General features: G+C 39.1%; 1 protein-coding gene across 12 annotated transcripts in view; it reads right to left on the bottom strand.

Moving 5' to 3' along the window:
- The window catches only part of ZGRF1 (zinc finger GRF-type containing 1), a 102,660-nt gene that overhangs the window by 53,959 nt on the left and 21,642 nt on the right, over positions 1 to 27,059 (bottom strand). For 7 of the 12 annotated variants that reach the window (XM_089302924.1, XM_089302920.1, XM_089302916.1 and 4 more), the window contains 8 exons: positions 26,970 to 27,043; positions 21,384 to 21,467; positions 15,630 to 15,732; positions 15,441 to 15,529; positions 10,105 to 10,219; positions 6,721 to 7,367; positions 3,607 to 3,745; positions 1,097 to 1,281 (listed from right to left, as the gene is read on the bottom strand). In XM_089302924.1, the coding sequence (XP_089159050.1) occupies positions 1,097 to 1,281; positions 3,607 to 3,745; positions 6,721 to 7,367; positions 10,105 to 10,219; positions 15,441 to 15,529; positions 15,630 to 15,732; positions 21,384 to 21,467; positions 26,970 to 27,043 (1,436 nt within the window). The remainder of the gene's footprint in view (positions 1 to 1,096; positions 1,282 to 3,606; positions 3,746 to 6,720; positions 7,368 to 10,104; positions 10,220 to 15,440; positions 15,530 to 15,629; positions 15,733 to 21,383; positions 21,468 to 26,969; positions 27,044 to 27,059) is intronic. The other 5 variants (XM_089302926.1, XM_089302918.1, XM_089302925.1 and 2 more) reach the window with 3 other exon arrangements.

The following is a 27,059-nucleotide window of genomic DNA, read 5'->3' as shown; positions in this document are numbered from 1 at the left end:
GAAGAGGAAAATTGTATTACTAAGCACAGTCTTACAAATAAGTAAAAGTCATCTGTCAATCTGATTTCCTCCTAAATATATTACTAGCAATATAAGTTTAGTATTTTTTTTTTTTCCCAGCACCATTTATTGAATAGACTGTCCTTACTCCAGGAATTGGTTTTGGATCCTTGATCAAATACAGGTTTGCTGTAGATGTTTGGATTGATTTCTGTTGTTTCTATTCTGTTCCATTGGTCTATCCATCTGTTTCTGTACCAGTACCATGCTGTTTTGATAACAACTGCCCTGTAGTATGTCCTGAAATCTGGTATTGTGATGCCTCTGGCTTTTTGTTGTACAAGATAGCTTTAGCTATTTGAGGTCTCCTGTGTCTAGTATATTTTTTTTATCCCCCTAGCCTTACCTGTTACTATTACTAAGGATTACTTAGCAGTCTGGTTTCAACCTTTCTTTCTTTCTTTCTTTCTTTCTTTCTTTCTTTCTTTCTTTCTTTCTTTCTTTCTTTTTTTTTTTTTTTTTTTTAACCAGGCAGAGTTAGACAGTGAGAGAGACAGAGAAAGAGTTGAAGGTTGATTTTTTTTTAAATTTTCTTTATTTAAGAAATAGAGACAGAAGACACAGAGAGAGATCCTACCCACTGGTTGACATCCCAAATATCTGCAAAGGCCAGGGCTAGGCCAGGCCTAAGCCAGAAGCTGGAATTCCATCCAGGAGGCAGGGATCCAACTAGTTGAGCCATCATCTGCTGCCTCCTAGGGTACCATATTAGCATTAGCAGGAAGCTAGAGTTAGGAATGAAGCTGGGACTTGAACCTAGAGACTCTAAAAAGGAACCAAGCTGGCTGTTTAACCACTAGGGCAAATGCCTGCCCTTTGAAGATTGATTTTTTAATCATATTTTTGCATCCTAGAACACGGATTATTCTTTTCATAATAGTATGTTGAGAATTTACTACATGTTAATTATTAATGCATCAAATAGAAGGCTCTTAAACAGCACTCACTCTTCAAGTTTGTCATAAAGCAATAGGTACGTAAACTTTTTATAAGACAAATACTTCGTAAGGTGGAGGGAAGGAAGTAGGAACTATACCTTATTTGGACCTTCTTTTTTAACCATAACAAGTTTTGCAGGTTGATTATGATGGCAGGATGGTACATTATTTTCCAAGTTTTTCAGTTTCTCTCCATTTGATGATGTATAAAATGATATGTTAACTTTTGAAAGAGCTTTGTGCAACCTATATGCCAACTCAAATAGCAATATATTTAGATGTTCTACAAAAAAAAAAGAGATATAGCTGAAAATTAAATACAAAATAATTACAAATATGTCTATCAACTAGATTTGAAAATAGCCTTTTAACCAAGCCAACTATAATATATCATTTTTTAAAAGGCAACTTTTGCCTTTATACCTCAAAATACTCAGACCTAATTATGTAACACGCTTAAAACTTTCCACAAATTTAATAAGGTCACTGGTAACTCTAGTTTTAAAAAATGAAAAACCTTAACTTTAAAAATTTTTTCATTTACTATTCTTACTTACTTGAAAGGCAGAGAGAGAGAGAATCTTCCATCTGCTAGTTTACTCTCCAAAGTCCACAACAGCCTGGGCTAATAGACCTACGGGTCAAACTCGATCCCAGTCTCCTACGTGAGCAGTAGGGACCCAACTACATGAGCTAGCACTAGCTGTCTCTAGGAATTTGAATTTGCAGGAAATTGGAATCAGAAGCAGAGCCAGGACCCAAATCAGGCACTCTGATATGTGATACAGATGTTCTAAGCAAACTCCTGCTCTGAAGTTAATCTTGCTAATTTACTTTTCTTTTTTTTTTAATTTATTTTTTTATTTAGTAAATATAAATTTCCAAAGTACAGTTTATGGATTACAATGGCTTCCCCCCCCATAATTTCCCTCCCACTTCCACCCCTCCCACCTCCCCCTCCCTCTCCCATTCCATTCACATCAAGATCTCTCCCATTCCATTCACATCAAGATTCTTTTTTTTGTTTTTTTTTGACAGGCAGAGTGGACAGTGAGAGAGAGAGAGACAGAGAGACAAAGGTCTTCCTTTGCCGTTGGTTCTCCCTCCAATGGCCGCTGCGGCCGGCGCACCGCACTGATCCGATGGCAGAAGCGAGGTGCTTCTCCTGGTCTCCCATGGGGGTGCAGGGGCCAAGCACTTGGGCCATCCTCCACTGCACTCCCTGGCCACAGCAGAGAGCTGGCCTGGAAGAGCAGCAACCAGGACAGAATCCGGCACCCCGACCAGGACTAGAACCCGGTGTGCCGGCGCCGCAATGCGGAGGATTAGCCTAGTGAGCTGCGGCACCGGCCAAGATTCATTTTCAATTATCTTTATATACAGAAGATCAATTTAGTATATATTAAGTAAAGATTTCATCAGTTTGCACCCACACAGAAACACAAAGTGTAAAATACTGTGTCAGTACTAGTTATAGCATTACTTCACATTGGACAACACATTAAGGACAGATCCCACATGAGAAGTAAGTACACAGTGACTCCTGTTGTTGACTTAACAATTTGACACTCTTGTTTATGGCGTCAGTAATCTCCCTAGGCTCTAGTCATGAGTTGCCAAGGCTATGGAAGCCTTTTGAGTTCGCCGACTTTGATCTTATTCCGACAGGGTCATAGTCAAAGTGGAAGTTCTCTCCTCCCTTCAGAGAAAGGTACCTCCTTCTTTGATGGCCCCATTCTTTCCACTGGGATCTCACTCGCAGAGATCTTTCATTTAGATCTGCTTTTTTTTTTTTCCAGAGTGTCTTGGCTTTCCATGCCTGCTAATTTACTTTTCTTAAAAGATGTACTTTTTTTTTTTTTTTTGACAGGCAGAGTTAGACAGTGAGAGAGAGACAGAGAGAGAGGTCTTCCTTCCTTCCTTCCCCCTAAATGGCCACTACAGCCGGCATGCTGCGCCAATCCAAAGCCAGGAGCCAGGTGCTTCCTCCTGGTCTCCCATGCGGGTGCAGGGCCCAAGCACCTGGGCCATCCTCCACTGCACTCCTGGGCCACAGCAGAGAGCTGGCCTAGAAGAGGGGCAACCGGGACTAGAACCCAGTGCCCATATTGGATGCTGGCGCCGCAGGCAGAGGATTAACCAAGTGAGCCACGGTGCTGGCCCAAAAGATGTACTTATTTTTAAAGTCAGAGTTACAGGACAGGAGAGACAGAGAGAGAGAGAGATATCTTTCCGTCTGCTGGTTCACTCCCCAGATGGCCAAAATGGCCAGGGCTGGACCAAAATGAAGCAAGGAGCCAGAAGCTCCAATCAGGTCTTTCACATGGCTGGCAGGGTCCCAAACACTTGTGCCATCTTCTGCTGCTCTTCCCAGGCCATTAGCAGAGGGCTGATATGCCACAACTCCAGCGCCAATTTACAATTTTAAAACTCAATTTTGACCTGAATTTAGAATAAAAGTTCCTGCCACAAATTGGAGTATACATACGGACAATAGCAAATCTCAACTGGAGAATTTAGTATGAATATTCTTAAGATATTAAACTTTCTCACAGTTCTACTACTATGTTAAGCATCAATCATAATAAAATAAAAATATGAGTCATACCTATGATAGAAGATGTAAAAATCTGCTTATAATGAGCAGGAGACTGAAAAATAGCTGGTATATGAATTTGCCTTCGGGGAAGATAAGCAGATTTCATTTTCTGGCCACTTGGGAAGCACAGCTCAGTGTCATTTATCTCCTGAAATAGAATAATTCAAATTATTATAACTACTCTAAAAAATCCTATTTGCTAATGAGCATATTATTTCATAAATATGTTTAGCAAAACATTTAGTTTTTATTTTCACTTCTAAAATCTGAAAATTTTCTGATTTTAAATGACAAACCAAGTATAGTAGGAATAGCTATTGTCAAGAGCCTCAGGTGATCACTGACATCATACGTAAGAGTGTTAATTATTAATTTAACAACAGGAGTCACTATGCACTAACTTCCCATGCAGGACCTCTGTCCTCAAAGAGTTGTATTATGAGAGTTAATAGTAAAACTTGTTCTCAAAGATTTATTTCATTTTAGTGTATTAAGTGGAGGATAGTCTTATGTCTCATAAGTTATAGTTATGTCTAAGTGCTCACAAAAGATGTATCATTCTTGGGTTCTTCTTTAATTAATTTTCTCAAAAAACAAAAGAATGCTTAAAAAAAGTGAAATCAACTTTGAACAGCCTTTGTCTCAACTGTTGAACATTTTTTTTCTCATACAATTTGTTTAACTCTTTGATTTACAGAGTCAATCTTCTGTGTATAAAGTTAATCAAAAATAGATCTTAGTAAAAAATAAGACTAGGAATAAGAGAGGGAGGAGGATGAGGGGTAGAAGTGTGGGTGGGAGGGTGGGTATGGTAGGAAGAATCACTGCTCCTAAAGTTGTAATTATGAAATGCAAAAAGTTAGTATTCCTTAAATAAAAAGTTTCTTTGGGAAAAAAATAGCTATGTGTAGCACCTTTTAACTCTAAATCAAAATACCTTTCTTTATTTGCCCTGGAATAAGTTCTTTAATATTTTTTGCTAGGAAAAATTTAACTGATGTGACTGGATCATCATATATCTATTCCTGGTTATGACTATAGTAAGAAAGGCACTGTGGCACAGCAGGTTAAGCTGCCACTTAGGATGCTCACATTCAAACTGGAGTGCCTCGTTTAAGTTCTGGATACCTCACTTCCAATCCGGTTTCCTGCTAATGGGCCCGAGAAGCAGCAGTTATGGCCCAAGTACTTGAGCTCCTCCCTGCTATGCACATGGGAGGCCCAGATGAAATTCCTGGCTCCTAGCTTTGGTCTGGCCCAGCCCCAGCTATTGCAGGCATTTGGGGAGTGAACCAGAGGATAGAGGATAACTCAGAACTCTGTCTCCCTCTCCTCACTCTCTGTCTTTGAAATAAATAAATAAATAAATCTTAAAAAAAATTACAACCAACACTAACCGATAGAATAAATAAAGGGGAGAGTGATCCAATATGGGAAGTGAGATACTCAGCAGACTCATAGAATGGTGGATGTCCTAAATAGCACTCTGGCCTCAGAATCAGCCCTAAAGGCACTCGGATCTGGCTGAAAAGCCCATGAGAGTATTCCAGGCATGGAAAGCCAAGACACTCTGGCAAAAAGATCTCTGTGAGTGAGATCCCAGTGGAAAGAGCAGGTCTTCAAAGAGGGAGGTACCTTTCTCTGAAGGGAGGAGAGAACCTCCACTTTGACTATGACCATGTCTAAACAAGATAAGAGTCGGAGAACTCAAGGGGCTTCCATAGCCTTGGAAACTCATGACTGGTGCATAGGGAGATTACTGATGCCATAAACAGGAGTGTCAATTTGTAAAGTCAACAACAGGAGTCACTGTGCACTTACTCCTCATGTAGGATCTCTGTCCTTAATGTGCTGTACATTGAGGCATAATGCTATAACGAGTACTCAAACAGTATATTTCACTTTGTGTTTCTATGGGGGTGCAAACGATTGAAATCTTTACTTAATGTACACTAAACTGATCTTCTGTAAAAAAAAAAAAAAAAAAAAAAAGAAAGAAATTATCAATTCCCAACTTGACTCTCACTGGGATTAAACATGACAATAGGTCTGATCTGATTTCATCATCATTTAAAAAAAAAATCATCTATTATTTTTCACTTTATGTTTCTGTGTGGGAGCAAACTGTTGAAATCCTTACTTAAGGTATACTAAGCTGATCTTCTGTATATTAAGATAATCGAAAATGAATCTTGATGTGAATGGAAGGGGAGAGGGAGTGGGAAAGGGGAGGGTTGTGGGTGGGAGGGACGGTATGGGGGGGGAAGCCATTGTAACCCATGAGTCGTACACTTTGGAAATTTATATTCATTAAATAAAAGATAAAAAAAAAAATTATAACCAATTTTTTTTTTGGTAAAGTGACTCAACTTTATTCTTTTTTTTTACAACCAATGTTTAACAGATATATTTTTACCCTAATAATAATCTGATCAGCAAAACTGAGCTGACAGCCAAAAATACAAACAAGCACAGTAACAGAGTAGTAGAAGTAGCAGTAGAAAAGGAATAAGGAGCTATGACTAATTAAACTCCTATTTCATGCTAGACACTGCAACACATACTTTGAAATATATAATAATTTCATTTCATATTCACAACTACCAAGAAAGATTTTAAGTCAAAGGTGAAGATGTGACTATAGCTAGAGTTCTGAAGGGCTTAAAAAAAGCCATTTGCAGGCCAGCACTGTGGCCCAGCGGGTAAAGCTACCGCCTGCAGTGCCAGCATCCCACATGGGCACCGGTTCGGGTCCCAGCTGCTCCTCTTCTGATCCAGCTCTCTGCTGTGGCCTGGGAAAGCAGTAGAAGATGGCCCAAGTGCTTGGGTCCCTGCACCCACATGGGAGACCCAGAAGAAGCTCCTGGCTCCTAACTCTGGATTGGCTCAGCTCCAGCCATTGCAGCTATTTGGGGAGTGAACCAGCGTATGGAAGACCTCTCTCTCTCTCTCTGCCTCTCTGTAACTCTACTTTTCAAATAAATAAATAAATCTTAAAAAAAAAATAAGCTATTTGCTCCAAGAATAAAACTGGCTGGTATACAGTTTTGGTACTTCTTTTGTTGAAATTCAAGTAGTAAGCATTAGAAGAAAATGCACCAAGAGACTGCTACATGTCCTCACCTGTAAATCCTTTACACTGTAGTTGAAGCAGGCAGCCCCTCCTAACACAGGTTGAATTTCCTCAGTCCTGGAAGTTTGCTTTAAACTCAAAGACAGTGCTGTCTTTCTGGAAACCAAATCTTGACTGCTAAAATCCTGCTGCTGATACAGCATGCCTTTCATCATTTGCAAATGCAAACAGTCTAACGAGATATCATTCATAGCATCACTCTGCCTTTCACCTGTGTCACTAACATGCAGCCCAGAAACTGCCTCAGCAAAGTAGCAATCTGTTACTTTCTGATCCACTCTGTCTGGAATAGTCAAGTTGCACTGGGATGTGTTTTGATATTTCAGCCACTTGCTTTGAGTAGGTTTATTATCAGGAAGTAAAACATCCCATGGAGTCACTTTCCTAGATTCTTCAGAGAAAGAAGTTTCACTTTGGTCCCCAGGCCCAAAGCTACAAGGAACTGCTGACTCTTCATACAAGTTGAAAAAAGGGGAATCAGAAGATTCTTGTGTGTCACAATCAATTACACAGGAACACGAATCTAAGTCAGGTGGCCCATCAGCAGACGGCAAAGTAATAAGTGGAACTCGGACTCTACTTACTAATGGAAGCCTTTGAATGCTCTTACTTTCCAGAGGACTGGACTTTTTTGTTCCTGAAAGAAACAGAATACTGATTAAATAATGTACTACAAGTCATCACCCCAGCTCTAGAAAAAGTGGATATCTACACAAAAGCAAGAAGTATAAACTTGCCCTACAAATATAAAAAAATAATGTTTTAGTCTCAACAAATGAAGACTCTGAAATTCTTTTAAGGTTGATTATCTTATAGTCCTCTTTTTCTTTTTCTCCTTAGCTAAGAATATTTTTCCTAATTATTATTTCATATTTATATAGCACTTAAGTTTCCAAAGCACCTTTTTTCTTAAAAAAAATCCTTTATTGATTTGAAAGGCAGAGTTACAGAGAGAGAAGGAGAGACAGACAACAGAGAGCTTCCATCTGTTGTTTCACTCCCCAAATGATCACAACAAACGGGGCTGGGCCAGGCTAAAGCCTGGAGCCAGGAATTCCACCCAGGTCTTCCATGTAGGTGACAGGGGCCCAAGTACTCAGATCATCTTCCGTTGTTTTCCATGGGAAAGTGGAGGAAGCTGAATCTGAAGTGGAGCAGTGGCCGGCACCGTGGCTCAATAGGCTAATCCTCCGCCTGCGGCACTGGCACACTGGGTTCTAGTCCTGGTTGCTCCTCTTCCAGTCCAGCTCTCTGCTGTGGCCCGGGAGGGCAGTGGAGGATGGCCCAAGTGCTTGGGCCCTGCACCCGCATGGGAGACCAGGAGAAGCACCTGGCTCCTGGCTTCGGATCAGCGTGGTACGCTGGCCTCAATGTGCCTGCCATAGCGGCCATTGGAGGTAAAGGAAGACCTTTCTCTCTGTCTCTCTCTCTCACTGTCCACTCTGCCTGTCAAAAAAAAAAAAAAAAAAAAGTGGAGCAGTCAGCATTTGAACCGGCACTCCTACAGGATGCCTGCATTGTAGCAGTAACTTAACCCACTGCCCCACAATATTGCCCCTCAAAGCACTTTAAAGCCAAAAAAGTACACATCATTCTATTTACAGATGAGACTACAGAGGTAACATTATTTACCAACTGGCAGAGTGAGGACAAGACCCTCAGAACTAATTTTTTTTTTGTATCTACTTTATATACCTTCCACAAAGACTAAAGTTCACGGCTCAATGGCCTAACAATGTGATTGTGGCTTCCTTTATATATTTTTTTTTCCTTTATATACTTATCATACTTATTTACCCTTCAGAGCAAGGAAGACTTTAGCTTCCTTTGGACTATGATATGTGATAAAAATACAATTTTGGTAAAGTCATGGCAGATTTTGCCTGAAAGACTTTCATAAGTACTTCTACCTGCAAGTAGCTTGAGTAAGAAATATTCCAGGAAATGTAAGAAGTAACACATATTTGAATACATAATTAACTAACACTTCATAAGAGCTACATAAGCTTAAAGTTTTAATTTTACAGAGCTATTAATTCCTGTTTTATAGTAATGTACCTTCCTGACAGTTTCTGTTTTGTTTGGAAAAAAACTGGAAATGATTCAGAAAGTAATAATGCAGAAGATGAGCCAATGAATACTCTTTCAAAATATACTATGCTATATTTCTAACAAGTCAATCAAACAATGCTGACAGAAAAGTTAAAACTGCATTAAAGAAATAAAAGATTCATGGCATAACTGTGGAAATGATATTTGATTCCACTGCTACTACATTTGCTTTAGAATACCCACTCCTCCCATATTAACTCTTGTCTACTTTGTTAACTTCTACCAACCATACCCACTAAAACTTCACCAGACCATCTACTTTTCTTCTTTATGTCATCCAACATTTTTTTTCTTTATGTCATCCACTCACAACCTTGCCACCCAGCATAACTTCAGAATCATGGGAAAATATACTGATGAAATTATAAGGAAAGAGAAAAAAGCTAGTTAAAGGGATCCTACAGAATAGTACTACACTTAACAAGAAGCAGGATATTACTCATAATAAAGAGTCAAAAATGTATGAAAACATAGAGGCCTGAGGAATTTCTTGCTATTGACAGGATATCAGAGCAAAACAAAAGGGGTGGGGAATTAAAAGATTGTGTTAGGGTTAAGCAATGGTATCGATGAGACATTCACGAAGAATCATTCCACAAGAAATGAAAGGGCTGTAAAGGAGTTGGGCTCTGGGGTAATAGCTATGAAAAATATTGATGGCTGGTGCCGCGGCTCAACAGGCTAATCTTCCACCTAGCGGCGCCAGCACACCGGGTTCTAGTCCCGGTCGGGGCACCGGATTCTTTCCCAGTTGCCCCTCTTCCAGGCCAGCTCTCTGCTGTGGCCCAGAAAGGCAGTGGAGGATGGCCCAAGTGCTTGGGCCCTGCACCCTATGGGAGACCAGGAGAAGCACCTGGCTCCTGCCTTCGGATCAGTGCGATTGGAGGGTGAACCAACGGCAAAGGAAGACCTTTCTCTGTCTCTGTCTCTCTCTCTCTCACTGTCCACTCTGCCTGTCAAAAAAAAAATATATATTGATAATGGTAGAAGACACTTTTAGAAACCTGTGATAAGAAAGGTGAGAAGAGAAATAAGAAGGAACTGAAAGGGAGTCTTGTACTTGAAATAGGTATCTATAACAGAAAAAAATCAAAAGGAAGAAAGGGTGTGGGAAGGTTTCAAGAGTTCTAACAGTGAATCTGGTCCCAAGACAATTGTTTAACTTAGTAACAAACAAATAAAAAACTTCTTTTTACATGGACAGACAGATATTGGGGTAATCTGGTAACAACTATCCTCTAAGTTGACAAAATGAAGGTCACCATGTAAAGTTCTTGCTTTCAAGGACTCCTTAGAGAATTCTAGCATGAAATCTCCATCTCTTGAGTTCAGTGAGAAAGTAGAAACAGGGTTCAATGTTTGCTCTGATGATGTCACCTGTCCAGAAAGAAGAAAAAAAGCTACAGTCCAAAATCTTACTTTTTCCCTATAGTTTGAATGAATTCTAGTAATCAATGTTATAAAAAAAAATCACAATTTTAAGCACATTATAAAGTTACCATGGGAACACAGAACTATAAGTCTTCTTCCAAAAAGTACAGGATAAAATAGACTCATTAAAATCAGTAAGAAAAATAGAAAATAAAGTACAGAGTATAAAAGTCTTTTGATTTATTTAAATAGATGGTTTCTAATTTAGACTGATCTGGTTATAGGGAGTTGGTTCTGAAGATCAATTTCCATCCTAAGGGGCTTAGGTCAAATCACACCTCACGTATGGAACTATGAAGGTCTAAATTCCTGCATACTCAAAACACTGATCAGTTTTCCCAGACGTACTCAGGGTTTATCTACAGTTTATCTAAACTTCAAGATATTCCTTCCAACTCAATCATTTGAACTATCATTCTTTTTAAGCTCTTGATAATTTGACCAGAATGGAGCTGAGGTTTCCATCTTCAACATCAATGATAAAAGATGCTGTTTAAGCAAAAATACAGTATTAATGAACATATATATATAAAGGTTATAGCAAACCTCATTAATCCTACTTCTGAGAACTAAATTTTTAAAAACTTTATAGTGGGTATTTTCACATAAAAGGCTTTTAAAAATTGAGTCATCTATTTAGTTAATCATGCCCAATTAGGAAAAAAAAAGATATTGCTTCCAGAGTGAACTGTTTTTTTCTGTTTTTTTTTTTGTTTGTTTGTTTGTTTTGACAGGCAGAGTGGACAGTGAGAGAGAGAGACAGAGAGAGAAAGGTCTTCCTTTGCTGTTGGTTCACCCTCCAATGGCCGCCGCTGCAGCCGGCTCACCGCGCTGATCCTGGCAGGAGCCAGGATCCAGGTGCTTTTCCTGGTCTCCCATGGGGTGCAGGGCCCAAGCACCTGGGCCATCCTCCACTGCACTCCCTGGCCATAGCAGAGAGCTGGCCTGGAAGAGGGGCAACCGGGACAGAATCCGGCGCCCCACCCGGGACTAGAACCCGGTGTGCCGGCGCCGCAAGGTGGAGGATTAGCCTATTGAGCCACAGCGCCGGCTAAGATGATTTGTAGCACTCTTGGCTGGCTTGCTGGTCAACACCGTCAGCACCTCAATCACCTAGCAATCTGCAGTAAACTACAGCATATCTCTTTTTTTTTTTTTTTTTTTTTTTTTTGACAGGCAGAGTGGACAGTGAGAGAGAGAGACAGAGAGAAAGGTCTTCCTTTTTGCCGTTGGTTCACCCTCCAATGGCCGCCGCGGCTGGCGCGCTGCGGCCGGCGCACCGCGCTGATCCGATGGCAGGAGCCAGGAGCCAGGTGCTTTTCCTGGTCTCCCATGGGGTGCAGGGCCCAAGCACCTGGGCCATCCTCCACTGCACTCCCTGGCCACAGCAGAGGGCTGGCCTGGAAGAGGGGCAACCGGGACAGAATCCGGCGCCCCGACCGGGACTAGAACCCGGTGTGCCGGTGCCGCTAGGCGGAGGATTAGCCTAGTGAGCCGCGGCGCCGGCCATATTTATAACTTCATACTGTTCTTAATGGTTTGAACTTCTTTTGAGTATGTGTATGTATGACAATATAGATTAAAGGTTTCAGGGTGGACATTTTGCATAGCAGTTAAGATGTCACATGGGCACTGTGGCAGAGTAGGTTAATCTTCTGCCTGAGGTGTCAGCATCCCATACAGGCACCGGTTCTAGTCCTGGCTACTCCTCTTCCAATCCAGCTCTCTGCTATGGCCTGGGAGGGCAGTGGAATATGGCCCAAGCATTTGGGCCCTTGTACCCACACGGGGGACCCGGAAGAAGCTCCTGGCTTCAGATCGGTGCAGCTCTGGCCATTGTAGCCATTTGGGGAATGAACCAGTGGATGGAAGACCTTTCTCTCTGTCTCTATCTCTGTAACTTTACCTGTCAAATAAATAAATAAAAATCTTAAAAAAAAAAAAGAGCGAGAGAGAGAAACGTCACATGGGACACCTGCATCCCATATAGGGGTACTTGGGTTCAAGTTCCATTGTTCCACTCCCAATTCCATCTTCCTGATAATAACACACACCCTTGGAGGGCAGCAAGTGATAGTTCAAGTAGTTGGGTTCCTGTCACTGAAGTGGAACACCAAGACTGCATTACTGGCTTCTGGCTTCAGCCTGTCTCAGCCTTGCTGTTTCAGGAATTTGAGGAATAAAACAGTGGAAGGGAAATCTGGTGTCTGTGTATTTATTTCAAATAAATAAGATAAAGAAGTACTTTTTAAAATCTTAATCCTGGGGGCCAGTGCTATGGTGCAGCAGGTAAAACTGCCGCCTGCAATGCCAGCATCCCATATGGGTGCTGGTTCAAGTCCTAGCTGTCCCACTTCCTATCCAGCTCCCTGCCAGTGGCCTGGGAAAGCAGCTGAAGAGGGCTCAAGTGCTTGGGTCCCTGCACTCATGTTGAGAGATCCAGAAGAAGCTCTTGGCTCCTGGTTTTGGCCTGGCCCAGCCCTGGCCGTTGCCACCATTTGGGGAGTAAACCAGCGGATGGAAGCCCTCCCCTCTCCCATATATATATATAAACTCTGTCTTTCAAATAAATAGGTAAATCTTAAAAACATTAAAATAACTAGAGAACAGTGAAGAAAGAATGAACTTTTAAAAATGAAATCTTAATGCTTAAATTCTTAAAATATTTTCTTGATTAGTCACTGGGTTCCAAGAATTATGCTAGGAACTAAGGATGACAATGAGTACTCATAGTCCCTATACTCAAGGAGTTTGGTCTAACTGAAGATACAAACAAAAGGGGAATTATAATATAATCATCACCATTACAATAATTTTACTATATAATATGGTTTTTACTATGTCTTACTATGTTCTTACTATGATTAAAACAGGGACTGTTTCAAGCACTATATATTTTTAACTTGTTTGATCCTTGTCACAACCATATAAGGCAAGCATTCTTATTTTCCTCATTTTACAACTGAGGAGACCGACAAAAAAAAGAGCAGTGAAGCAGTTAAATTTGCTTCAATTCATCCATTCTATAAGCAATAGAGTTGGGATTCAAACCTAAACAGTCTAGACCTCATTGTCCCGTCAACAAAAATAACAGTAATAGGCAATACTTGTTGAATATTCCATGCTGTTTCCCTATTACATTCTCCACAAACTTGCTGGAGAATTCTTTTTAAGTTCTATCATTTTGCAGCTCTGATCAACACCCTCCAGTAGCTCCCAAACTCTTAAGTACAAAACAGCCCTGCAAAGCTTACAAAACAGCCTTACAAAGCCCTGCAAGGCTCTACCAGAGCAGGATGCATACCTCCCCTTTAAACTTGGTTCTAGCACTCCCTTTCTCACTTACTCAAGTCATAACAGACTCTATGCTGAACTACAAATTGGCTCATCTTCTCCTGCCTTGAAATTTTTTGCACTGTTATTCACTGTGCCTGGTATACTCTTCCAATAGATAGCTACATGACTCTCTCCCACCCTTTATTCAGATTTCTACTCCCATGGCAACTTATCAGAGAGGCCTTACCTATCTACATGAAATAGATCTCCATCCCACCTCTACCCTCTGTCCTCCTTAACACAACTAAATGATTCTACACAGCATTTAAAATGCACTGAGGAACTGCGTATTTATTTTTGTCTGTCTCCCTTCATTAGAATGTAAGCTCTACAAGAGCAGGATTTTGCTTGTTTTGTTCATAGGTCTCGCAAGGGGAGTAGTGTGCAACAGAGTGGTGGCTCCAGAAATATTTCCTATATCAGAGACTGACAAAACATGCTTATCTTTTTAAAGAGTTTGCCATACACACATTTCCATTCTCTTATATCTTATTCATTTTTAGTGCACTCTACATTGGTTTCTACCCTCACTAAAATTGTTCTTGCAAGGTCACCAAAGACCTTCAAGTTGCTAAGCGAAATGACCACACTTCTATCTTGATTCTATTGGCTTTTTCAGCAATAAACGGCTCAACTCTCTCCATTCTAATTTTTTGAGAATGAGATATAACCCATTTTCTTCTTTTTACACTCTCATTAAATGAACTCATTTACTCTTGGTGTTTTAAAGTTTCTACGTATAGATGAATGTACAAACATCTCTTCTAAACCAGACCCATGAGCCCAACTTCTTATTTAACATTTCTACTTGACTGTCCCACAAATGTTCCTTGTCTGTTTCTGTATATTCACCAAACCTGTTCCTCCTTGCTCTGCACTGAACTGTGTTCTTGCCAAAATTTCATATCTTGAAGACCTAACCTTCAGTGTGAACTGTATTTGGAAATAAGGTCTTTAAGGAAAAAACAAACAAAAATACATAATCATATTAAAAAGAAGCCAAACCAAGTAAAAGCACACACATTTATTTTTAAAGGTGCTAAATTCATGAATTTTATATTTCATAGTAAAACTAAAAACTTTTTGTTATTCTTTTTTTAAAATTTGAAATGTAGAGAGGCAAAGAATGATGTGGGGGATAGATTGAGAGAGAGGGAGAGACAGAGCTGTTATGCACTATAATTGGTAGGTGGATGGCTGAGACCTACACACTTGAACCATCATCTACTCCTTCCCAGGGTGCACATTAGCAGGAAGCCAAAGCTAGGAATCAAACACAGGCACTTCAACATGGGCATCTCAATCAACATCTTAACCACCATGCAAAATGCTGACCCTCACAGTAAATCTTATTATCTATTTCTTGCACATCCTGCACATGTCCAATTGAGATTATACCTAGGCATTTTATATAATTTATTACTATTGTGGATACTCATTTTCTTATTGGTATGTGAAAGTTATTAATTTTCAAGTTTCTCTTGTCTTCAGCTCCTTTACCAAATTATTCTTAAACTTTTAAGTTGCCATCAATGTTAGATCTACTCTGTCTTTTCTAATTATGTATGCCTCTCACTTAACATTATATTTCAAAAAGCAAAACAATTTTAAATAACAAAGAACACAGCAGTCACTCATATTTTGTTACTATTCTAAAAGAAATTACTCTGCTGTTTCATCCCTAAAACAATATCAATAAACATTTTAAGTCTTTTCTTAAAAACTGTCCAGTCTTCAGATTTTATCTTTCTAGTTTTTAATAGATTCATGTCTTGTGAGACTATCCAATATTTTTTTACTCACAACTACTAAAATTCTGTTTATAGCATACCTTATTTGCTTCCCACAGAGTCTTCTCTGCTGATTTAAAATTATAATCCAAATAATTATATGAATTTTCTGAATCTTTTGGAAGGAAACCTAAAATTGATATTCGAGGGAAAAAAAGGAGGAATATTTACATAAGTTTTTTAATGTCAAGTAATTTTTAAGTGCATATTTAACTTAACAATTTACTTACAATTATTTTCAATTGAGTCCTTAGCACACTCAGCTAACACTTGAAAATTGCCTTCAATATTAAAGACAGTATCTTCTTTTGGAAAGTTTTCTTTATCTGGGAACTAGAAAACAGAACTCATTAGTCAATTTATTTTGGTAAAAAGAAAATATGTGTGTGTATGTATTCATACCTATACCTGTATTTATATATCTATGTCTATATATATGTATATATATAAACAGACACACACACATATATAAACAATTCATGTTAGAATTTGAGACACAGAAAAACATAAAAAATTTGTGAAGAAACCAATTCTATTTAGGAAAATCAAACTATATTATGTTCCAACTATTATTACAAATCATATTTTTTACATCTTAACATCTCTGAAATAAGATGCACATTAAAAGTGATGACATTTTAGCACAGGCAACAGTTGGGACATAGTTGTCAATCCTATGCAAATATATGTATATTAGTTACACTGTTCATTTTATAAGTTAGTTTGTACATCGTTAATATTAGACATGCCCTAAAAATTTTGCTATTTAAATATCTTCAAAAAGTTTACAATACGATTTAGCATTGAACAAAAATTACTGGATTCATAGAAGTATAAGAAAACAAAGTAGTATGCCTAAATGAATTTAAAAGCATTGTTTCAATAAACAGGTGTTCTCTAAGAAGTTTGTGGAAACCTTTAAAAGATAAGCTTATTTTAGTGCAAAAAAAAATTTTTTTTTTTTTTACTTTTGATAGGCAGAGTGGACAGTGAGAGAGAGAGAGACAGAGAGAAAGGTCTTCCTTTTGCCATTGGTTCACCCTCCAATGGCTGCCACAGCAGGCGCATCACACTGATCTGAAGGCAGGAGCCAGGTGCTTCTGCTGGTCTCCCATGGGGTGCAGGGCCCAAGCACTTGGGCCATCCTCCACTGCACTCCCGGGCCATAGCAGAGAGCTGGCCTGGAAGAGGGGCAACCGACACAGAATTCAGCACCCCGACCGGGACTAGAACCCTGTGTGCTGGCGCCGCAAGGTGGAAGATTAGCCTATTGAGCCACGGCGCTGGCAAAAAATTTTGAAATCCACGCATAACAGGGGTCTTCAAAAAGTTCACGGAAAATGCATATCATTAAAACACTATGGGGCTGAAGGTGTGCTGCAGCGGGTAAAGTCGCAGATCATGACACTGGTGTTCCAACTTGGAAGGCCAGTTCTAGTCCTGGCTGCTTGGCTTCAGGTCCAATTTCCTGCTAATGAGTCTGGAAAGGCAGTGGGAGATAGTCCTTGTGCTTGGTCCCCTAATTCTTAAAATGTGCCTATTGGAGCAAATAGAAGGAAGAATCAGGAAAGTTATCTTAGGAAAAAATGGAACCGACTAGCTATGTGAATTTTTCTATTGAAGAGTATTTTATAAAACCTGTGGGGCATGTGGAAAACCTTCATCCCACATTAAAAGACTACTAAGAAAATGAGAAAAAGAGAGAAAGAAAAATTTAAACTGGGAAAAGTTATAAAAGAAAGAAAATGTAAACATAGTATACCTTTTGTTTCAGCAGTGAAATATTAATACTTAAGAGTATAATAATGAAGACAATGAATACATATTTATCTAAAAATTGTGATCTGTATAGGTATAATAGGAGCCTGGGAGAATATAAAAGAATAATTCATAAATAATTAATGTTACAATGCCTCTATAATCATTAGTCCTTGCTAAACACAATGCAAAATCGTTAATAATAAAGTATTGAATCTTTTTTAAAGATTTATTTACTTATTTGAAAGGCAGAGTTGCAGAGAGACAGTCAGAGAGAGACATCTTCCATCTGTTGTTTCACTCCCCAAATGGCCATAATGGCTAGAGTGGGCCGGTCCAAAGCCAGGAGCCAGGAGCTTTATCTGGGTCTCCCACATGGGTGCAGGAGCCCAAGTACTTGGGACATCCTTCACTGTTTTCCCAGACGCATTAGCAGGGAGCTGGATCAGAACTGGAGCAGCCAGGATGTGATCTGGCGCTTATATGGAATGCCGATGTCACAGGCAATGACTTTACCTGCTACACTTACAATGCTGGCTCCATCACAGCCATTTGGGAAGTGAACCAGTGAGTGGAAGACCTCTTTATCTCTTCCTCTCTTCACTATGCCTTTCAAGTAAATAAAATAAATCTTTTCAAAATGTGTAAAAAAAAAAAAAAAAAAAAGAAGAAACCACTCTGGAAAACAGTTAGGCATTATATTATTAACATATAATGTATGTAAGTAAACATATATATACAAGTGTTTCTGATCATGCAGCAAACCCAATCTTAAGCATATAACCAAAAAAAGTAGATTTTCACTACAGAACATAAAATGTCCACAGCAGTATTATCTAGAATACTCCCAAAAGTTAAACCAAACAACTGAAGAATGGATAAACTAGGGTACATTGATATAGTGAAATACCATACTAGCAATGAAAATGAATAAACTAAAGGTACAGCAATAATATGGATTAATATCAAAATTGTAATTTTGAGCAAAAGCAGCCAAAGAATATACTGTGTATGACTATATAGTTTCTTTTTTTATAAAAAAATTTATTTATTTATTTTAAAAGCAAAGTGACAGAGAAGAGACAGTGAGAAACTGAGAAAGAGATCTTCTATCCACTGGTTCATTCCCTAAATAGCCCCCAAATAGCCAGGTCTAGACCAAGCCAAAGTCAGGAGCTCAGCGCTCCACCCAGGCCTCCCATGTGGATGGCAGAGGCTCAACCACTTGGGCCATCATTCACTGCCCTCCTAGGTGCATCAGCTGGTAGTCAGATAAGAAGCAGAGCAGTGGGGACTTGAACCAGCTCTCCAATATGGGATGCAGTGTCACAGGCAGTGGCTTAACCTGCTGAAGTACAATACATGTCCCTATGTAAGGTTTCGAAAACAGCAGTATTTGTGGTTAGAAGTCAAGATAGTGGTTATCTTTGGGAAGAATGAAAGACCTGACTGAGAGGGGGCACAAGGAGAGCTTCTGGGATGCTGGTAATTCTCTATTTCTTAAGGGTAAATGTTATATAAGTATTTGCTGCTTTCCTCCTTCTCTCTAGTTGTTTCCTTTGTGGTAATTGTTAAGCTGTGCACTTATGGTCTATGTACATATGTGCATTGCTTTAATAAAAAGGGAAGATAAAAAATTCTTTTGACTAGACACTGTTTCAAATACACACATATCATTCTTATTCCATGACTTCTATTTTCATTACCAGCAACTTAACTTTGGTAGCAATGAGAGGTATTCACTGTGATAATTAGAGGAGAAATATTAGAAGAAAAAAAATCTACCAGCTGTTAAATAGATGAGTATTTTTTATGTGTAAGCTGCCTATATGCTCTTGTCATGAATTCCTAGTTTTTTTCTGAAATGAGAAGTAATCCTTTAAATTTATAATTGTAAAAAGGCTGTAACTCTCTCAATTAGAATATTCTTATTTATTTGAAATATTATGCAAGCTGTCAATTTACTCTTTTTTTAATACTTGTTTATTTACTTGAAAGGCAAGGTGACATAGAATATGAGACAGAGACAGAGACAGAGACAGAGAGGGAAGCAGATCATCCATCTGCTGGTTCATTCTCCAAATACACACAACAGCCAGGATTGGGTCAGGCCAAAGACAGGCGCCAAGAATTCCATCCTGGTCTCCCATGAAGGTGGAAAGGATCCAAATAATTTGGTCATCATCTACCACTTTCCAATGGGCATTAGAAAGAAGCTGGCTAGAAAGTGGGGTACCAGGACTCAAATCAGCACTTTATTATGGGATGCTGGCACTGCAAGGAGCAGTTTAACCTGCTACGCCATACCAGCCCCCTTACAATATTACTTTATCACTTATAACATCACAAAGATAGAGTTATACTCTCCTTATAAAATATAGCATTAACATAAAGAAAATTATTTGGCAAAATATAACCCTAAAAATAAGAATATTTTACCTGAAAGAAGTCTGTCTGTATACAAGTACTAGGCAACTTTGGAGTCAAAAAACAAGGGTTTGTCATGAAGTTTTCATACTCAGTGCTACCTGGAAACTGATTGCTTCCTAGCTGTGAGATGTAGCCTCTGGTCATTATACCACTAGTAGCTGATCCTTTCACCTGGTACTCTTGAAACTCAACAGGCTACAGGTAAAGTATTGAAAATAAAAACTGCATTAAGTATGTATGATGTATATATTCACAAAGTACTTATACCAAAATAGTCATAACATGTAATTCAGTTTTTTATTAAATAGTATCAAATATAAAGAACTACCAAGGAACTAATGTTGAAAATCAGGAAATACTCTTATTGTCCTGAAGTATTTATTAAGGGTAACTAAAGTACACCAATTTAACTGCATTCAAGTTCAACATTAGTAAGTGCGAATTTCCCATTAAGAGCATAAAGATGAATATAATAATTATGCTTCATTAAGCCAGAAAGAATTGCTCCTTTCTCTTTGCTTCCCCTATATATTATACAATATATATACAATACCATACCACACTATATATTATAGACTTAGCACTTTAAAACGAAGTTTGTCCTTATCCATATACTAGCAAATGTAAGCCTCTTGAGAACAGAGATCTTTTTGTTTCATCTAGGTATCATCTGCATTTAACACAGTGTTTGGCATACAGGAAGCAATCAATAAACAGAGATAGGGATGACAGAGAAGAAACACAGGAAACATTTTCCTTTGCTTAAGAGTTTCCAGACCATTAGGCCTAATTATAAAATGGATAGTGGGCTCCCTGCCTCTCAGTATGTGCAACTGCTTTGACAGCAAATCCTATGAGGATGATTCCAATGCAGACATTTAAGCTGGAGTCTTCCAACTGATTTCATACTTCAAATGGCTTTCTCTGCTGCCCCCTTGAGGGCTTTAGAATTTATACTTCACTCAAGGTAACCAAGCTCACCCAGAATGTGGAAAAAATAAGATTGCTAATAGAGCCAGTAGAATTAATCCATAAAGGATTGTTTTCTAACTGTTGAATTAACAAAAGAATAATAATATATAATATGAATATACTCTTAAAACATCTAGATTCCAAATCACACTTGGAAAAAAATCAAAATGCTCCGTTATATAGGACATTTGTTGAAAATAATCTTCCAAATTTAAAGACACATCAATAAAGACAAGCTTCAACTGTTAAGGGTTCTGTACTATTTCTGCTTCATTTGATGGGGAATACACAAGGCTTCACAAGGAAATAGGTACCTTGTCATCTATGCTGCTGTATAGATCTCTTCCAGAGATTATCAGAGTTTTAGGAATAGAATAGCTATTTACAAAGTTCAATCACTTATACTCTGTTGCATCTTTAACTTTTGATGTAGAGTAGGTAGCACTACTTAGAGCTTGGTCTATATATATTTTCACATATTTGACAAGATGCAGAAATGTTGAAGCATACTATAATGTTAAAGGCTATAAAGATACTCATTCCGTTCTCCACAAATATTCATTAATTGTGCTCCAATTGTTTTATATCCAAACTCTAGTGCATCCTATGATGTATGGACACTACAAATACTGTATTTATTCACTCAATAACAATTCAGAGAAGGTTCAACACCAAAAATCAGGAATCATCAGTTTCTCATGTTCTTAAAACTAAGGTAATTTATCAGGCTCATTAACCTTATGCCTATGGAAAACATTAATACTTTTAAAGAACAGCCTGAAAATAAAGTGGATTAGAAAATCAATGTTCTTTATAGACTTTACCTTAGCGTCACAGGTTTTTCTCTCTATTTGTTTAGGAATATCAGCTAGAAAACCATTCTCTTCTTCACTTCCCAAGGTAAAGAACTAGAATAAAATATTAACAAATAATCTAATTATCTATCTAGTTTGTTTTAATAGTCTTGCAGTGGTTTTTTTAAGATTTATTTATTTATTTGAAAGGGACAGATGGTGGTTTTACCCACCATGCCACAACACCAGCCCCTCTGTTTTTCAAATAAATAAATAAATGTTTTATGTAAATAGTAGGGCCGGTGCCGCGGCTCACTAGGCTAATCCTCTGCCTTGCGGCGCCGGCACACTGGGTTCTAGTCCCAGTCGGGGCACCGGCTTCTGTCCCAGTTGCCTCTCTTCCAGGCCAGCTCTCTGCTATGGCCCGAGAGTGCAGTGCAGGATGGCCCAAGTGCTTGGGCCCTGCACCCGAATGGGAGACCAGGAGAAGCACCTGGCTCCTGGCTTCGGATCAGCGCGATGGGCCAGCCATGGCGGCCATTGGAGGGTGAACCAATGGCAAAAAGGAAGACCTTTCTCTCTCTCTCTCTATCTCTCTCACTATCCACTCTGTCAAAAAAAAATGTAAATAGTATGTTTAATACTCTCCTAGTAGTTATAAAATATGTTGATAATAGCAGTCACTTTCAATGTATCAACTATTGTATTAATAATTTAAAATATGAATGACATAAAATGAATTCAACTGTTGAAGCATTTTTTGAAGTGATTTTCTAAGTTCTGTATTTTTATTTTTTTTTAACTTTTATTTAATGAATATAGATTTCCAAAGTACAGCTTATGGATTACATTGGCTTCCCCCACCCAAATGACTTCCCTCCCACCCGCAACCCTCCCCTTTCCCGCTCTCTCTCCCCCTTCCATTCTTATCAAGATTCATTTTCAATTTTCTTTATATACAGAAGATCAGTTTAGTATGCATTAAGTAAAGATTTCAACAGTTTGCACCCACATAGAAACAAAAAGTGAAAAATACTGTTTGAGTACTCGTTATAGCGTTAAATCACAATGTACAGCACATTAAGGACAGAGATCCTACATGAGGAGTAAGTGCACAGTGACTCCTGTTGTTGTTGAAGCATTTTTTAAGAAGTATATAGAAAACATTTTCTCAGTTGACTTAAGAGGTAATGTATTTCTTCAAATAATCACTTTCCTTAACAACAGTAAGCACAACTACCAAAAAATTGGTTCTTGAAAATATTCAACTAGTTATTGCTTCTCAGCCTTTTGGCTAAGATCAAGTGTGAAAATACTCAACTAGTCATTTAGAATTAGAATTTCCTAATATAGTGAATTTTCAAAGTTAATTAGCATGATTCCTTCCCTACTGGAACAGCTACTTTGCTGTGGGTAGCCAATTATAGAAATTAGGCAAAAGTGGTTTTTGAGGTTATCTTCAAAGATGATGCCCTGGTGAGGATGTTAAGCCACTGACTGTGACACTGGTATTCTCTATGAGCACCAGTTTGTATCCCAGCTACTCCACTTTTGATCCAACTCCCTGCCAAAGTGCCTGAGAAAGCAGTGGGAGATGGTCCAAGTGCTTAGGCCCCTGACACCCACATGGGAAACCCAGCTAGAGTCTGAGGCTCCTGGCTTCAGCTTGTCCCGCCGTTGGCTATTACAATCATTTGGGGAGTGAACCCATGGACGGAAGACATCTTTCTCTCTCTCTCTCCCTCTATCTAACTCTGTCTTTCAAATAAATGAGTAAGTAAATAAATAAATAAATCTTTAAAAAGAAAAGTCATTATAAAAATACAAATGCATTTCTATTTTAATACTAAAAATAGGGGCTGACGCCATGGCATAATAGGTTAATCCTCCACCTGTGGGGCTGGCATCCCATATAGGCACCAGTTCTAGTCCCAGCTGCTCCTCTTCCAATCCAGCTCTCTGTATTAGCCTGGGAAAGCAGAAAATGGCCAAAGTGCTTGGGCCCCTGCACCGGCATGGAAGATCCAGAGGAAGCTCCTGGCTCCTGGCTTCAGATCAGCGCAGCTCCAACCATTGTGGCCATTTAAGGAGTGAACCAACAGAAGGAAGACCTTTCTCTCTCTTTCTCACTGTCTTTAATTCTACTTCTCAAATAAATAAAATCTTTCAAAAAAAGAAAAAAATACTAAAAATAAATTTGAATAACTTTTTATTGCAAAAGATTATAAGAAAGTTTTCATACTCTGGGATAACAACAGCATTTTGAAAACATGACATTTATTTTAAAAGGAAACTCATTCTGGGTGAAAAGATAGTATTTATCTAAGTTGACCCGTGGTGATAAACATCCTTGAAAAAGTTTAAACTCTATTTTTTAATTTAAAATAAGAATGTGAACATTTGAAAACAAAATTATATTGTTGCTAATTTCTTATGGCTTTGTACATCATCTTTTTAGACAAGGGTGAAAACTGACAAAACACCGTAAGATAGATGTTATTATTCTGTTTTAGGCTACAGAGTGTGAGTACAATTGTCAGTGATAATTTTGGGTTTCTCAATTAGCTTTTTTTTTTAAAGATTTATTTTTATTTATTTGCAAGAAAGAGTTACAGAGAGAGGCAGAGACAGAGAGGTCTTCCATCCATTGGTTCATCCCCAGATGGCTGCGACGGCCATCTGATCCGACTCCTTCAGAGTCAGGAGTTGCAGCTGGGAATTCAAACCAGGTACTCCAATGTGGGACACGAATATCTTAATTGCCAGGCTAAACATCTGCTCTGGAGTCCGGATTTGTGGTGTAGCGGTTAAGTGCTGACATCCCTTACTGGAATGCCGGTTCATGTCCCAGCTACTCCACTTCTGATCAAGCTGCCTGGGAAAGCAATAGAAGATGGCCAAAGTACCTAGATCCTTCCACCCTTGTGGGAGATCTAGATGGAGTTCCTAGCTCCTGGGTTACTCCTGGACCAGCCTCAGCTATTGAGTCCATTTGGGGAGTAAATCAGCAGATAGAAGGTAGGTCCCTCTCTCTCTCCTCCCTCTCCTCTCTGATTGATTTATTGATTGATTAATAGATAGATACAGACAGACAGATGCTGCTCCAAAACTTTAAGATTATTAGATCTTGACAATATCAAGAACCTAACAATGTTGTTCCTAGCCTTCCAAGTAATTAGTTCCACTTCTGGGAACAAATCTAAGGAAAGAATTTAAAATATAAAAAATGATTTGTGTGCAAAAACATTTTTTTTAAGATTTATTTATTTATTTGAAAGTCAGAATTACACAGAGAAGAGGCAGAAAGAGAGAGGTCTTCCATCTGCTGGTTCACTCCACAATTGGCTGCAACGGCTGGAGCTGCACCAACCCGAAGCCAGGAGCCAGGAGCTTCCTCCAGGTCTCCCACAGTGGTGTAGGGGCCAAGGACTTGGGCCATCTTCTACTGCTTTCCCAGGCCATACCAGAGAGCTGGATCGGAAGTAGAGCAGCTGGGTCTCGAACTGGTGCCCACATGGGATGCCAGCACTTCAGGCCAGGGCGTTAACCCACTGCGCCATAGTGCCGGCACCAAAACATTTTCTAAAGTGTTATTTATGGGGTCAACATTGTGGTGCAGCAGGCTAAGTTAGCACTTGTAACACCAACATACCAAATCTGAGCACTGCACTGGTTCAAGTCTCTGCTAGTTCAACTCCCTGCTGCATCCACTAGATGGAAGCTCTCTTTATCTTTCAAATAAATAAATCACTAAAAACTTGTTATTTATGATAGTCAAATGCTAGACATAATCTAAATTATCAAAATACAGAACCGTCTGTCCACAACACAGGATACTGAAATTTTTAAAAACTGGTAATACAGGAGGTAAAAATATAAAAGGAAGGGAAATGAAACATTTCATTTTCTTCCAAACACATCTGCTAGGAAACAACAAACTTTCCCCCTCAGTGGCAGCAGCATCCCTATTACAAAACCCTACTAACCTAGATATTTTACTTCAGAATTTCAGTTCATCCCATTTTTTTAAGAGAAGTTTATTTGGGTGCAAATCCATGCATAGTTTTTTCATAATACTCATTCTCCATGAGCTTTTTTTTAAAGATTTATTTATTCATTTATTTATTTGAAAGGCAGTTACAGAGAGGCAGAGGCAGAGAGAGAGAGAGAGAGGTCTTCCATCCACTGATTCACTCCCCAATTGGCCACAACAGCCAGAGCTACGCCGATCCGAACCCAGGAACCAGGAGCTTCTTCTGGGTCTCCCATGTGGCTGCAGGGGCCCAAGGACTTAGGCCATCTTCTACTGCTTTCCCAGGCCATAGCAGAGAGCTGGATCAGAAGTGGAGCAGCCGGGACTCCAACCGGCACCCATATGGGATGCCAGCACTGTAGGCGGCAGCTTTACCCGCTAAGCCACAGTGCTGGCCCCCAGTTCATCCTATTTTCTAAAAAAAAAAAAAAGCTTTTATTTATTTGAAAGGCAGAGAGACAGGGACAGAGATCTTCCATCCACTGGTTCACTCACCAAATGATCACAACAGTAAGGGCTGGGCCATACTGAAGCCAGGGGCCTGGAACTCAATCCAGTTTTCCAATGTAATGCGGGCAGCATGGACTTAAGTACTTGAGCCATCACCTGCTGCCTCCCAGGGTACACATTATTACAAGAAAGTTGAAATCAGAAGTGGAGCCATGACCCTTAATGGAGGCACTCCAATATGGGATGCAGGCATCCCAAATGAAATCTTAACCATTGCATCAGATGCCAGCCCCATCCTATTATTTCTGATTTTCAGATCACAGTTACCAAACTGTGCAGCAAGCTGCTTTGGAATGCCACAGTGAACCCAGAGAGACTCCGAAGATGTTTTATATTTAAGGAAACACAGTGCCACTCGACAGTGGATTTATGAAGCTGCATTTTCAGAAACTGTTATGACATAAGGCAATTATCATTAGAAAACCCAAGAAAGGGGTGTGTGCTATCGAATGTTCTCCAAGGTTTGAGTTGTGCAGTGCTCTACAGGGACACACATTCTATCTATTTTTAAAATAAAATGCTGGAGAAGGTGTTTGGCCTAGCTTTTAAGATACCAGTTAGTGTGGTAAGCATTATGATGCAATGAATTAAGCCACTGCTTTGATGTCCACATCCCATATCAGTGTGCCAGTTTCAGCTCAGGCTACTTCATTTCTGATCCAACTCCCTGCTACTGAAGCAGCAAGTGATGTCTCAAGTACTTAAGACCCTGCCACACACATGGGAGATCTGGGTAGAGTTCTTGGCTCCTGGCTTCAGCCTAGCCCAATCACAGCTGTTGTAGGCATTTGGAGAGTGAACCAGCATTCTCTCTCTCTTATCTCTCAAATAATAAATAAATAAATAAATAAATAGCTTACTAAGTTACTAGAACATTAAATACCTAAGTTGGTTAATACTACTAACTACTTTAAAAAACTATAAGATATTTCTTCTGATCAAGGAAATTAATGGAAAATTAATGAGATACAAAGGGGATCATGAACTAAAATAGCTTAGGATCCTCTAATTCTATACAAATTATGAAACATTGACTTCAAAATAAAATACTGTTAGAAAAAGAAAATACATACTTGTTGTGAATCCTGGTTCCAATGAGGAGATCTGGGAACAGATTGTGGAATTACTGTAATAAATGGTTTCCTAGCTGTAATGGAGAAAAT

Source organism: Oryctolagus cuniculus, chromosome 8, assembly GCF_051225735.1.
Source record: "Oryctolagus cuniculus isolate XC-2025 breed Fujian yellow rabbit chromosome 8, ASM5122573v1, whole genome shotgun sequence".
NCBI lineage: Eukaryota > Metazoa > Chordata > Mammalia > Lagomorpha > Leporidae > Oryctolagus > Oryctolagus cuniculus.
Note: the sequence above shows the minus strand (reverse complement) of the source record. Positions and strands in the feature narration are given on the sequence as shown.